General features: G+C 40.1%; 1 protein-coding gene across 2 annotated transcripts; it reads right to left on the reverse strand.

The window, feature by feature from the left end:
• Positions 1-3,065: 3,065 nt before the first annotated feature.
• Positions 3,066-8,896, reverse strand: LOC120571123 (tumor necrosis factor receptor superfamily member 6B-like). 2 transcript variants are annotated; one of them, XM_039819817.1, is made up of 4 exons: positions 8,782-8,896; positions 7,953-8,349; positions 6,112-6,294; positions 3,066-4,916 (listed from the first exon to the last, which is right to left on the reverse strand). In XM_039819817.1, the coding sequence occupies exons 1-4, from the start codon at positions 8,791-8,793 to the stop codon at positions 4,582-4,584; spliced, it is 927 nt and encodes a 308-aa protein (XP_039675751.1). In that variant the 5' UTR covers positions 8,794-8,896; the 3' UTR covers positions 3,066-4,581. The 2 variants fall into 2 exon arrangements, with proteins under 2 accessions (XP_039675751.1, XP_039675752.1); XM_039819818.1 differs by having other exon boundaries at positions 8,676-8,822.
• Positions 8,897-12,458: the final 3,562 nt, after the last annotated feature.

Here is a 12,458-nt window from a genome sequence, read left to right on the forward strand (position 1 = left end):
GTAGGACGAGCAGCTGCTTGCAATATGTCCCATTCATTACAATGGGGAAATACCGCAGCTAGCTAGCTACACTGTCGCCATAACTAAATTATATTTACAGTTTGAATTTCGTCACGCCACTTATACAACATCATTCCCCAATGTCTTATAAAGCTAACCGTTGTGTCAGATTTGATTTTAAGGCATTTTTATGAACGCGAGGCGTCTTTGTAGGACCAGCAGCTGCTTGCTATATGTCCCATTCATTACAATGGGGAAATACCGCAGCTAGCTAGCTACAGTGTCGCCATAACTAAATTATATTTACAGTTTGAATTTCGTCACGCCACTTATATTACATCATTCCCCAATGTCTTATAAAGCTAACCGTTGTGTCCGATTTGATTTTAAGGCATTTTTATGAACGCGAGGCGTCTTTGTAGGACCAGCAGCTGCTTGCTATATGTCCCATTCACTACAATGGGGAAATATCGCAGCTTGCTAACTTTCGCATAACTAAATTATATTTACAGTTTGAATTTCGTCACGGCATGAATATTACAGGTTCCTCAAGGTCTTACAAAGCTTAGCTAACACTTGCCCGATTTCGGATTTCAATTGAATGTATTTTTGTCAATGTCAGAGTTAGGAGGAGGCTAGCTAGCTCTCATTGATGGACTCCATCTCACCGCGGCTCTATCAATGAGACTCGCGGACAAGAGGCTTTATTTCCCCGATTGTTTGTTTAAATAACTCAACACACATACCCATTATAAGATTAACTGGAACCTGCGGGCTGCGGTAAAAGATTGCGGGCGTAACAAGCTCGCCGACACTGCGGTCAGGGCGGCGATGTAGCAACCCAGGCAGCACCAACACCGGCACTAAACTCCGACACACAGTCGGAGAAAATTTGCAATTAGCCATCCTTTTTCGTAAAGCGGCCCATATTTGAGCTTTATATGGTTGATTTCTCGCATAAAAAAGTTTCAGAAGTGAATTTTGTAATGGAATAGCAGAGATCTGCGTGACCTAGCTAGATTCAGAAGACTACCTGATCTCAGGTCAGTTGTGTAGCCTATGTAAATGTTGGGGCGTGACTGTTCTCTTAAGGTTCCGGATTTTGAGATGCTTGCGTAAGCAACTCAGCTTTGTTGGGATTCGCCCGTTTTCAGCGGCAGTTTCAAAATATGAGATTTTCATAGTAAAGGGGTGTCAGTGGGACTTTGAGCTTCTATGTATGTCCTATGTCGTTATTCTTCTATGTATGTCCTATGTCGTTATTCAACTATGACAGGGTAAAATCGGTTTTGCATTCTATCACCCCTTTAAAAAAGATATATTTGCAAATAGGATCAACATGATTTCACAAAATGCCGCAGCCCAGTGTGGAGTCAGTTTCTCAAATGAGTGAACAAGAACACCAGGCTTATATGCATCTTCAGGTGACAGCACATACGCACTTGGATTATTATGACGCTACAATTTTGACAGGCAATCTGATACACATGAAGACAATCAGAGGAATAAAAGAGACATCTTGGAGCCATCTCACCTCCTCCTCCCTGTACGACTGTCATCCCCCCAGTTACAGCTAAACTGGCATGGGAAAACATGATAGTTTTAGGGTGACCTTGTACCTTTATCGGTTCAGGCTAACAGTGCTCACATAATGTTCCAGACTGCATGTCTCACAAAGTTAGAATATAAATCTGCATGTGGGAAATGAGATAGACTCTTTAAGCATTTGTGAGAGCAGTAAAGTACGAATTAAACATAAAAATATAAGGAATTGTGCTTAAATGTAATTTTCCCGTTACATGCTCACCTTATGTTCCAGACTGGACGTCTCAGCAGTTAAGCAGAAACTGAGATAAACTGTCTTTCAATAATGTGAGAGAATTAAAGTAGAAATAAAACATAAAAATATAAGGAATTATGCTTAAATGTAATTTTTCCCATTACACCAGCATCCACAACATTTGCTTCCTTCCTTCCTTAAATATGGGCCATAATTGACGCCTGTGTCTTCACAGAATCAATCACCTCACTAAGTGAACACAACACTGCTATTATTTTGAACATGCCCCTTTCAATTACAGATTCAATTACACAGAATGAGCAGCATGCATGTTATGACTGTTGAGTCTGTTGGTTTTCTATGACTCTACAACACTTACTAGTAAATTATTTGCCATGTAGAAATATCACTTCTACCAAAAAATTGGATTAATGAGGTTAGAGATGTTGGACTGCTATTATTTTGTACACAACTGTAATTAGCAAGAGATGTGGTTAGACCTTACCAGTTATTGCATGCAATCATATTTTCCTAACATGGCTGCAATGTGTACTGAATGCATCTGAACTAAAGGTACATTGTTTTTTCATAACATCAGCATTGTTTTAACTTTTTAAAACCTATCATTATCTAAAATGTTTTCTACCATTCGAAAAGGAATCACTTCTGGAATAGGAACTCCTATTATGCCTTTTCAAATAAAAAAAAAACAGGGACTTAGAGGCAGTCTTGCATAAAGTACTTGCAAGCAATACTTGAGTACAAGTACAAGTATCTTCCTAGAAAATGACTTGTAGAGGTTAAAGTCCCAGTTTTTAGTTGTTCCTTATCAAAATCTGTGTTCCCTGTTCACAAACTTGTCCTTTTTCATGTATATTTACCTCCACCATCAATTCCAAGTATTCCTTTTGGATTGAAATTTTGCGTTTGCATTCGCATGAACTGGGGTAGACGCTCCATATTCATGCGCCATCTTGAAATACATTAGCCGGTAAGGGACATACAGGACATACTGGTCTGCCTTTCGCGTTTTTGCTGTCACGCGATAATGCTATTATGCATTTTCAAAAAAATTAAATAAAAGAACTTATGCGAAGATGATTTAATAATATCCGTCTAACATGACTTGATCTGATTTGTTTCTGTTTATGATAGAAATCATAAGAAATGACAGTCAAAAGTTTGGACACGCTTTCCCATTCATGTGAATGAAAAAGCATTTCCAAACTTTTGACTGGTACTGTATATATACACATATATATATATAGAAAAAAAACGATTACTATTTTTTACATTTGGGATCATTTTTATTCAAAGCGTCATTCAAAGCAGCGACACATGCTCCAGATTCACTTGCATACAGTTCTACGCTTGCTTTATATGTCAACCGTGAACGGCAAACACAAGAGCTCCTCTATCCCCGTTCCTCTCACAATGCAGCTTACTTCGTTTTCTATAAATAGCAAAATAAATTAAGTTCACACATTGAGCCACTACACAAAATGACAAACCGGCGCCAGGTCGGTGTTTAACTGCAGACATAGAAAGAGGTAGATGTACTGAATGCCAACACTTTATCTTCTGTATTCGTGCAAGTTCTCTCCCTGTTTTCACCCCCAGAAAAAAAGAATAGGAGATTTTTTCTGTGTGTTTTAGAGTACAATGCTTGTGGCTGTAAGGACCCAGGTGAAACGTAGAGTAGTATCTTTGCAGAAAATGTGTACCTTGTTAAAGCTGCAGTAGGTACAAAGCACACAAAAACTGCCAGAGTTTCAAGCAGAGTGAGACCTCATCCTGCAGCTCTGCCTCTACCCTCTGTCTGTGTGTGAAGAACAGCCAATAGGAATGCTCTCTTTCTCTCTCTCTCTGATATAGGGATCAACAGTGGCAGCCCACTTTTTGACTAGCTCTGGTTCCAGAAGGGATTTTGCCCCATTCAGTATCTCTATTGACGTTTCATTAAAGCTATAGTGCGTAGTTTCTATCTCCCCCGTGAGGAATTCTAAGTAGTGACAACAAAACTGTTGAATAATGAGTAATTTTTTTAGGCCTGGAATCAAGACGCTTAGGAGTGGATTTCGTACGGACTCGCGACTTCTACCGGAGCGTAAACCTTCCTTTCACAATCCCGTAACTCGTGGTCGGTCTACATTGAATGGTTAAGACATTACGGTTAACGATCAAAACCCGCGTGGAGAAAATCAACGGGATTTTCACCCCCACAACCACAGTGTTGAGCTCTATGACGTAGTTTTGGCTCCCGTCTCGGGCCATGATTTTCTAAAGTCTGAAAACAGAGCCAAGAGGAGGGGCAGAAGAACACTCGAATCACAATATGCTGAAAGGCTGTTACGGAATTTTTTGCCTACCACAGTTTTAAAGGGTTCAATCAGATACCAAAAGTATGCACATGTGTTCTCATGAAGTTTCTTTAATCGGTACACCTTTGAGGAATGTACTCAGAGCAGGTCATTTCAAGCGAGGTGACACAAACAGGTTTAGGTTGTTTGGCCAATTTTAAGAAGAAAACAACAACAACAAAAACTGAAATGCCCCAAAAAATGAGGGAATGTTAATCAGCTTGATGCAGATAGAAGTGAATTAACCATTCCTCTAATTGAACGGTATTCTCTTTTGAACTAATAGTAAATACAAGTATTGTACTGACAGAGCATCTCGAATAGGGCAGCAATTCTTGAACTACGTGACAAAAATAAAAGTCGTTGCTTTTCAAATGAACACTGGACCTCTTTTGTTGCTACAGTATAAATAAATGTTTTCTACTTAAGCCTTTCCCGGCATTAGAATGACAGTACATCTACCTCATTACCCAAAGCACACAGCTGCTTTAGATTCGAGTCGATTCTCTGCAGCTTGCTCTTTAGCCGCTCGCTGGCGCCGTTCGCTCCGGTTTTGGCCAGTATCTCCGGAAGCTGCCGGATCTGATTGGCCGAGGCGGAAGCGACCCAGGTGTTGATCCGCGCGTGGAGCTCTGAGAGGTTAAGTCCTGAAGCTCCTGCCTGCTTTTTGCCATCCTCGGACGGGAGCTTGTGCACGACCTGACGCAGCCGCCTGAGGGTCATTTTATGGTGGACGAAGAAAGCCGGGATGATTTCTTTGAGGTAGTCCCCGCCGTCTGCAAGGAATAAAGAAGAGAATCAGCAACTGGTGAGGAATAGGGGTGGGACAAAATATCGATACAGAATAAATTGCTGTCCTTCATCTAGTCTATATTGACGACATTTCATTTTCGGGATTGTTCAGGTGCCGCCGGAAATTCCGCCGGATGTCCCTCATTTCAGCCGGATGTCCGTTACCTTCTGCTTTCTTTGTGTGGGAATTTTAAACATTTAAGTCCAAAGTCAGGACCCATAGATGTTTATAGTTGTAATCATTTTTATTTACAGACTGACAAACTTGTGCTGCAGAATTGTGCTGTTTTCTAATAGTTTGGACTTGCATTGAAAACCTGCATTTAACCTTTTTACAGGCATTAACTAAGTCGTTTTTGTGCCTAAACCTAACCAAACTGCAACCGTCTCACAACGTTAAAACCACGGCCGCAACGTCCTCCGGTTTAGGTTAGAGATACCAGTAGGTAGCAGTATCGAAAAAAAAGCCCCCGATACCTGCCTAAAATGCTGGTATCGGTATTGGCGAGTACTGGAGTTTATGCATCAAACCGATACCGCGTAATTTAGGTAGTTAATTAGTAGTTTATATTACTGTTCTTTTTCCGTTATGACTGACTGTCAAACTGGATAATAATAGATAGGGATAGTGGTATACAGCTGTTAAAACGTAAAAGATATGACACACTAGTATCGGATCAGTACTCGTTATCGGCCGATACGCAAGTTCTGGTATCGGGAATCAATATCGGGAAGGAAAAAAATATATAGTATCGGACCATCTCTAGTTTAGATATGACAGAAACATGCTCCCGTGGGTTGTATAAGAAGCTAGGAATAAACGACCCATATGGTCGTATGGTTTGGAGGACTTGTTTAGGGCTGTGTTCGATTGAAGAAATTCTTAGTCGACTAACAAACAAACACTTATTCAATTGTATCGACTAATCGATTAGTTGATTTAATCGACAGATCTGTAAATCTGAGTTTCTCCGCAAAGAGTCATGCAAAAGCACCACTTTAATTCTTGTGTTTACCAGAGATGTGCTCGTACGTTTCTTGAAAATAAGTCATTCAGCATGAAAAAAGCATAAAACCTGACTAATCGACTAAAGAAATCTAAGTTGACTGAGACCAAAACGACCGATTAGTTGACTAATCGACTAAGAGGGAGCAGCCCTAGACTTGTTGTTATCTTACCTCTTGATTTGAGTTCTTCGCAGCTCGTGCACACGCTGTCGTGCCAGATGGAGCCCTTCAGCACCAGCTTCAGCCCCGGGGCATTGCAGCTTCGGTGTAGCGTGCAGTTCTGCAGAGCAGAGGTGGTGTCGGAGTAGCTGCCGTCGGGACAAATCTGGCACACTGTGTCCTCATCAGGTGTACCTGGAGGAGACAAGAAATAGATATGTGAGAAATGTACATGTTAATCAACTTGACCAACAGGACAACAGCAACGTAGCGCATATAAACTATCCTGCAATGCGTCACACATAAAAAAACTTTTTTTTAAAGTTGTTGGTGCATAAGTGGGTTTGATAACGAGCATCTTTCCACAGATTTTTCTCTCTATGTAATGACAGAATTTGTAAACACTGCAAATGTATAAACTAAATACAACAAATAATTGTAGGGAACCCAAAGTGCCAAGCCCCTTGAGTGTTTCCTTTGCATGTCCTTTTTTTTACTTAATGTCTGTTATATATATCATTGTTGTTGTGTGTGGTTTTTTTGTAAATGTAATACTAGTTACAGCTGTTTGCCTCTGTGGGGCAGTAAACGCCAGTCTTAAAATCATCCTGCTGTATACTGTATGATGCTGTTGAGCTCTTTCTCCTAAAACCTTTTAAAATGAACATGAATCAATAGCACGGCTCATCTAATTGGTTATAACAATAACAAAATTAACACAACGCTGCTGTCGCTGTGGTCGCCAGCTTTAGTTCAGTTCAGTGTGGAGCTCATGAGCTGGTACGAATAAAATCCATGAATCCGTTATATTCAAATAAAAAAAAAACGTGCAGGTTTTGGTGCTTGTTTTTAGTGTTTTGGGACAACTTAACAACATAATAGACCTGAAGTCTTATTAAATAAACAGGTCGAAAAGCAAGTTTTCAACTAAATTAAAGAAGTTATTGAGTCAAAGTAGTTTTATTGAAATAATGTTGCAAGCAGCAATCAGAGTTGCCACAGTAGGCAGCGAATACACTAGACTCGAGTCCTGCAATGCACTGTGGGTGATGGAGTCAAGTCAGTCAGTTAACAGACAGTAAGGAGATGTAATAATGTGTTTCTCTGACAAGTCTTAATAGCGTCATATGGTCAATTCTTTGAAGCCTAAATGGATTGTTAGAGCATCATTTATGTGGTTCAGGGTCTGTTTGTCTGGGTTAACAGGAATATAAGATAGATAGATAGATAGATAGATAGATAGATAGATAGATAGATAGATAGATAGATAGATAGATAGATAGATCTTTTTTATCAATGGATATATTTTTACAACGAGTAGTTGGAAGAATCCAATTTGAATCATTATCATTATGCATAAATTACTAGGCTTATTACTTATACATACAAGGGTACCCCGTAACAACCAAGCTACTTGACACCAGGGGCGGGGCTTGAAGGCACAGCCCCCCCCCCAATCTATTGGGCTTGAGTGCTGTCAATCTCACAATTGTGATTTCCATTTGGATCAAAGTTCTGTCACTTGGCTGCCTGTTCTGCCATGTCGCCCAGCCCTTGTCACATCAACCAATTCATGTTTCCATGACAACTATGCAAAAATTCGGATACCATGGAACCAGCACTGGGATAGTTTCTTTAAAAAAAAGTGGCAGATTGAGCCTATAGAAAATGTTGTTTCCTATTCGCATATACAATTTGTTCGAAATGAAAACAAGTGAACTTAATAATGAATGTGATGCTGTATTTAGCAGAATCACATTGTGTTGTTCTATCCTATCCAATAGTTCCTATATTTCTAAGCAGATTTTCTATGCTGTATTCTGATAATAAATATATATAGACATATAGCCTACCTTTGGTCAGCGGCTGTTGACCGGACGGACACTCGCTGTGGCGGACGCACATGTCGTACTTATTGTGGTATCCCTGTTTACACTGACACTGGCAGTTTCTGTCCGCGGTGCACACCGTCTTCTCCACCTCGTTGTGGCCGCAAACGCCGCAGCGCAGACACTTCCCGATGTAGTTCCACAGCTCCGTGAACGAGCCCGGCGGACACGTCGCGCACCGGGTCTTCTGCGTCGCCGTGCAGGATGCGCGCATGAAGGTACCGGGCGGGCATCGGTCGCACTCCAGCGAGCCGCCGGTGATCGGGTCCGTGACCCTGAAGGTGAGGAGCGGCGCGGCGACGCCGATGACCAGAGCAACGTGCGCCGACAGCAGCGCCAGCGAGAAAAGCGACGCCAACATCTGGAAGGTCACAGGAGGAGAGACAGGAAATGAGAGAAGGAAATCCTCTGGAAACACAGTGTTATACGAGGAGTCACAGGGAATGTGAAGACACGACGAGATGCAGCGAAGTTTAACAAAAGGAAAACATGGAGAAATACGGCAAAACAACAAGGGAATACAACACGCGCAAACTGATGTCACACCTGGAACAGGTTAGTCAATCCAAATTGTCCATCTAATTCACTCACTCTTGCTGTTCAGAATTTGCCCTGAATCACACAATAATAATAACAATAATAATAATAATAACAATAATAAAATTACAAAACACTAAATAGCCTAACCATGAAATAGCCTACGCATTGAAATCCTCCGAGAAATCAGGTCATTCTTGTATCAACAACAGCTCCTGACGGATGTGTGCAGTGAGAAGCGTCTCTCTCCACCTACCATTGTAAACATGTTGTGTCTGCTGTTTGCAGGCTGCAGCAGGAAGGTGTGCTCTCACCGCACACCCAATGCTCTATTTATAAAAAGCCGCGCGTCCAAATCTGGGAGTTCCCTTAGATGTATTTATGACTCATCCCCATTTATTGTAATGCCACTTTCAATCTAATGCATTGTCCGGAGGCTGTCATAGTTTCTCAACGTGTCAGACAGATATGACAACGGCCCCGCGTCACCCAGCTCTCTCAAATAACAACTGATTTAATTTTAAAAATGATGGATTTTGGACCCAATTGACCAAATGTCCAAAAGTCAAACTTCATCCATCTCACTAAAGAGATGGGGGTTTTTTTTGTTTGTTTTTTTTGTCAGTCGGGCAGAAGATTTGAGTTATTATAAGATTGTTTAATAAAGCATTAAGCATAAAAAAAAACACATTTCCTGATCAGTTGGATGGAAAGACCACTGATTGGCAGCATGTACAATATCTGTTCTGTATATATAGTTACAGTTTGTTGCCTGTATCTACTATTTAGCTTATAATATAATATATATAATTATTATATTATTAATAATATATATAATTTGTGTATCTGTATCCTCATGTAAATGTGTTCTCTGTGTGAGTCTATTTAAGATCCACGGAGCGAGAGTCAAACACACGTGGCCATTAAAGTGCGTTATACCATGGTCTGGGTGAATACTCGATTCTGATTGGCTGCAGGGTGTCCATTAAAAAGTGATATAGGACACCTACTAAAGGAGTTCGGTGAAACTGACTGTTTACTGATCTAAATGAATGCGCTACATTAAATCAAAAAGGAAATGTGGATTTATTATTTCCAACTCGTCCTCTGAACACCACAGGATGGCACTAAAACACACAGGCTGCAAGAAGTAAGTTCTGCTGGCCCTCTGGACTGACTTTGTTTCACAGAGAATAACGTTATCTCACATCCCGTTCACTGTTCAGGTCGCTGCTTCAGGCTGCGCCGCTGCAGCCGACAGTAACGTTACACATCGCGGATCTAATTCTTTGTAAAAGTCGTTATATTGTTTGGGGGACAATGACATGGCTGGATAGCTATCTTGTCTTGTTGTTCAACATAATGTCAAATTATTTTTACTGATTGCCAACTGTACACAATGTTATTGACTTTGGATCTTGCTAGCATAGCGTTAGCTTTCTGGCTCGTAGCTAAACTGAAGGGTTCTATCAGCTGAGCGGACTATATAAATATCTCCGGTTGCTAAGGGGGCAAATTACGTAACCAAGGTTCTTCCTAATTCCTGGTGGAGAGAACACACGTTTGCATTGCATAAGAACCTGATGGATGGGAATGATTGTTCCAGGTATTAGTCAAACCATCGCAACAGGCAAACGGAGTTATTGTTTGGATAAACTTTAGATTTTGATTGTAAAACTAATTAAAATATGAACTAATGTTTTTAAAAATATGTTATTTGGCAAGTGACCATGGTATAAGCGGGTTAATGCCCTTCGAGGTGTCCATTGTCAGGTAGTAATGGACTTCGTGACGGCGACAACCGGCCGCCTACGCCGTCGTCCATTAATACCGGACAATGGACACCTCGTCGGGGCATTAACCTTACCTACTTATCAAATAGAAACTCACATTTCAAAAATATATAATGTACTAGAGTTGTTATTATTCTACAGTTTTAATAGTAGTTAGTAGTTATTGCACTATTAACGCGCAGCGGTCCCGAAAGGGGTAGTACTGTATGAATTACAGTACTCTAAATCAAATAATTGTACTCTGTAGTAGGGGAGAGTGTGGTGATTTGTGCCAGGGGGGAAGAGCCACCCCTTGTTTTTGGAAAACAATAGAATAAATTGGTCATGTGACCACATCATTTTGAAAAGCCATCCATTTTACTCATCCTCCAAAGAAGGGAGACCCATGGCATGAGAAGTAAGCACATTTTAGTTTTTTTTCCTTTCAAAGTAAAATTTCTATGATTAAGGTTTTAAGTTTAAGTTTTTTAATTTAGGCCTACCTGCCATTTGTTTAATTTAGCTAACACTGATTTCAGTTTTGAGTTTGCACTATGTTATTAAAGAGAAGTTCTATTAAGTTTTCAAGTGGCCTAAGTCATAATAGGATGTTTAGAAATTAGCCTAGTCACTTTATTTTTACTTTATTCTTATATGTTACATAATTGACAGACGGCATTCTATGTATGTAAACAGGCATCTATTGCCAAAGCCTTTTTGCCTGAAATGATTCACAAATATCACATATTGTGTATTTACATTTTTTGTGTTTTCCCAAACTACAAAATATGACTTATTCCAACAGTTTAATAGGGTGACAATATCTAAATAAACCTTAAATGAGAAATTTTGTATTGCATTTGTCTTGCTTTCATATTGCATTACAGTTCATAACATTAAAATGTTCTGTTTTACTTCAGAAATCACTGGCACAATTAACCCCAACGGATTCCCCCAAAAGCACAACTTACCCAGCATCAGGGGCGAGTTGTGCCACGAGACCATTTTTTTCCCAAAAGCTATATTTCACAACAATTTATTTATTTCAGATCCAAAGTTATTGTTCTCAGGGATGCACCACATCCTGAAATCTATGTACATCCTTAAGTTGAAGGCATTACTGTCATGGCTTCACTTTAAAGTCATTTTGAGTAAAAACTGGCACAACCTCCCCCACTTTCCCCTACATATTGTCCTATTTTAATACTTTGAATTGTAGCGCGTTTAGTTATTGTTATTAAAATGAGAAATCAGTTTGGGTCTCTTATAATGATGCTGTGTGCTCTTTGCATGATCTAAAATGGTCTCAAATTTGCTGGGGAAAAAAATGGAATTGTTTACAAAGTAAAATTGGGATCTTAAAATGGTTCGAACAGATTGAATTGTGAGGCTGCGTGCTTTCACATTACGTACAGTGTGTTCAAGCTGTTGTTTAACTGTTAATGTTAATGTGGGTCAATTTTGGTTCCACATCGTTTGGCAACTCCTAGTGGTAGTTTTAAAGTGACTCCATCACTTTAAAGTTGTCTCATTTTATAGCAAACAAACTGGTCATCGGAGTTAATGTGGAGAAACGCTGTATTGTACCCTTTCTCCACTTTGGGGCTTTAGACATCACCCGCAAGGAATTCTAGGATTCTCATTTCTTTTTGGGAGACATGGACGTGTTGAGATAGCAGCCCTGCATGCACCATGACTGGGTTGATAAAGAGTCTGCTACGCTCACTGCTCACTGTTAGAATACTCACCCTGCAATCTAAATTTAACAAAGTTGGGACTATGACTTCATGTGTCCCAAAAACAGTCAGCATTAGTAATGGTGACTCGTCCTTTCCTTATGACCTCCATCAGCATCACTGTCGGTGGTTGTCACCATTGACCTCACACTGAGGTGCGTTTATGTCTGTTGGAAAAAAACTGGCTGATGACATCTTGTGGATGAAAGACATCACTGCTTTAATTCTATGGGTGCACATACAGTAACTTTAGTTCATTATAAAATAGCAAAAAATGTATTTGCGTGAATAGATTCAATGTTTTAAAGGTGCCACAAGCCAGATATGTAGCCCACCACCATTTTGAATGATTAAAATATGTATAGTTGCTGAGTTTATAGCTGATCAATACCAGTGATCGATATGTTATGATATAACATATGTGA

This window comes from Perca fluviatilis, chromosome 13, assembly GCF_010015445.1.
Source record: "Perca fluviatilis chromosome 13, GENO_Pfluv_1.0, whole genome shotgun sequence".
NCBI lineage: Eukaryota > Metazoa > Chordata > Actinopteri > Perciformes > Percidae > Perca > Perca fluviatilis.

Coding starts and splice junctions, on each gene's coding strand:
- LOC120571123 (XM_039819817.1), bottom strand. Junction 6,295..7,952: donor TCAACAGCCGCTGACCAAAG/GTAGGCTATATG, acceptor TGTCTCCTCCAG/GTACACCTGATGAGGACACA. Junction 4,917..6,111: donor CGAAGAACTCAAATCAAGAG/GTAAGATAACAA, acceptor TATTCCTTGCAG/ACGGCGGGGACTACCTCAAA.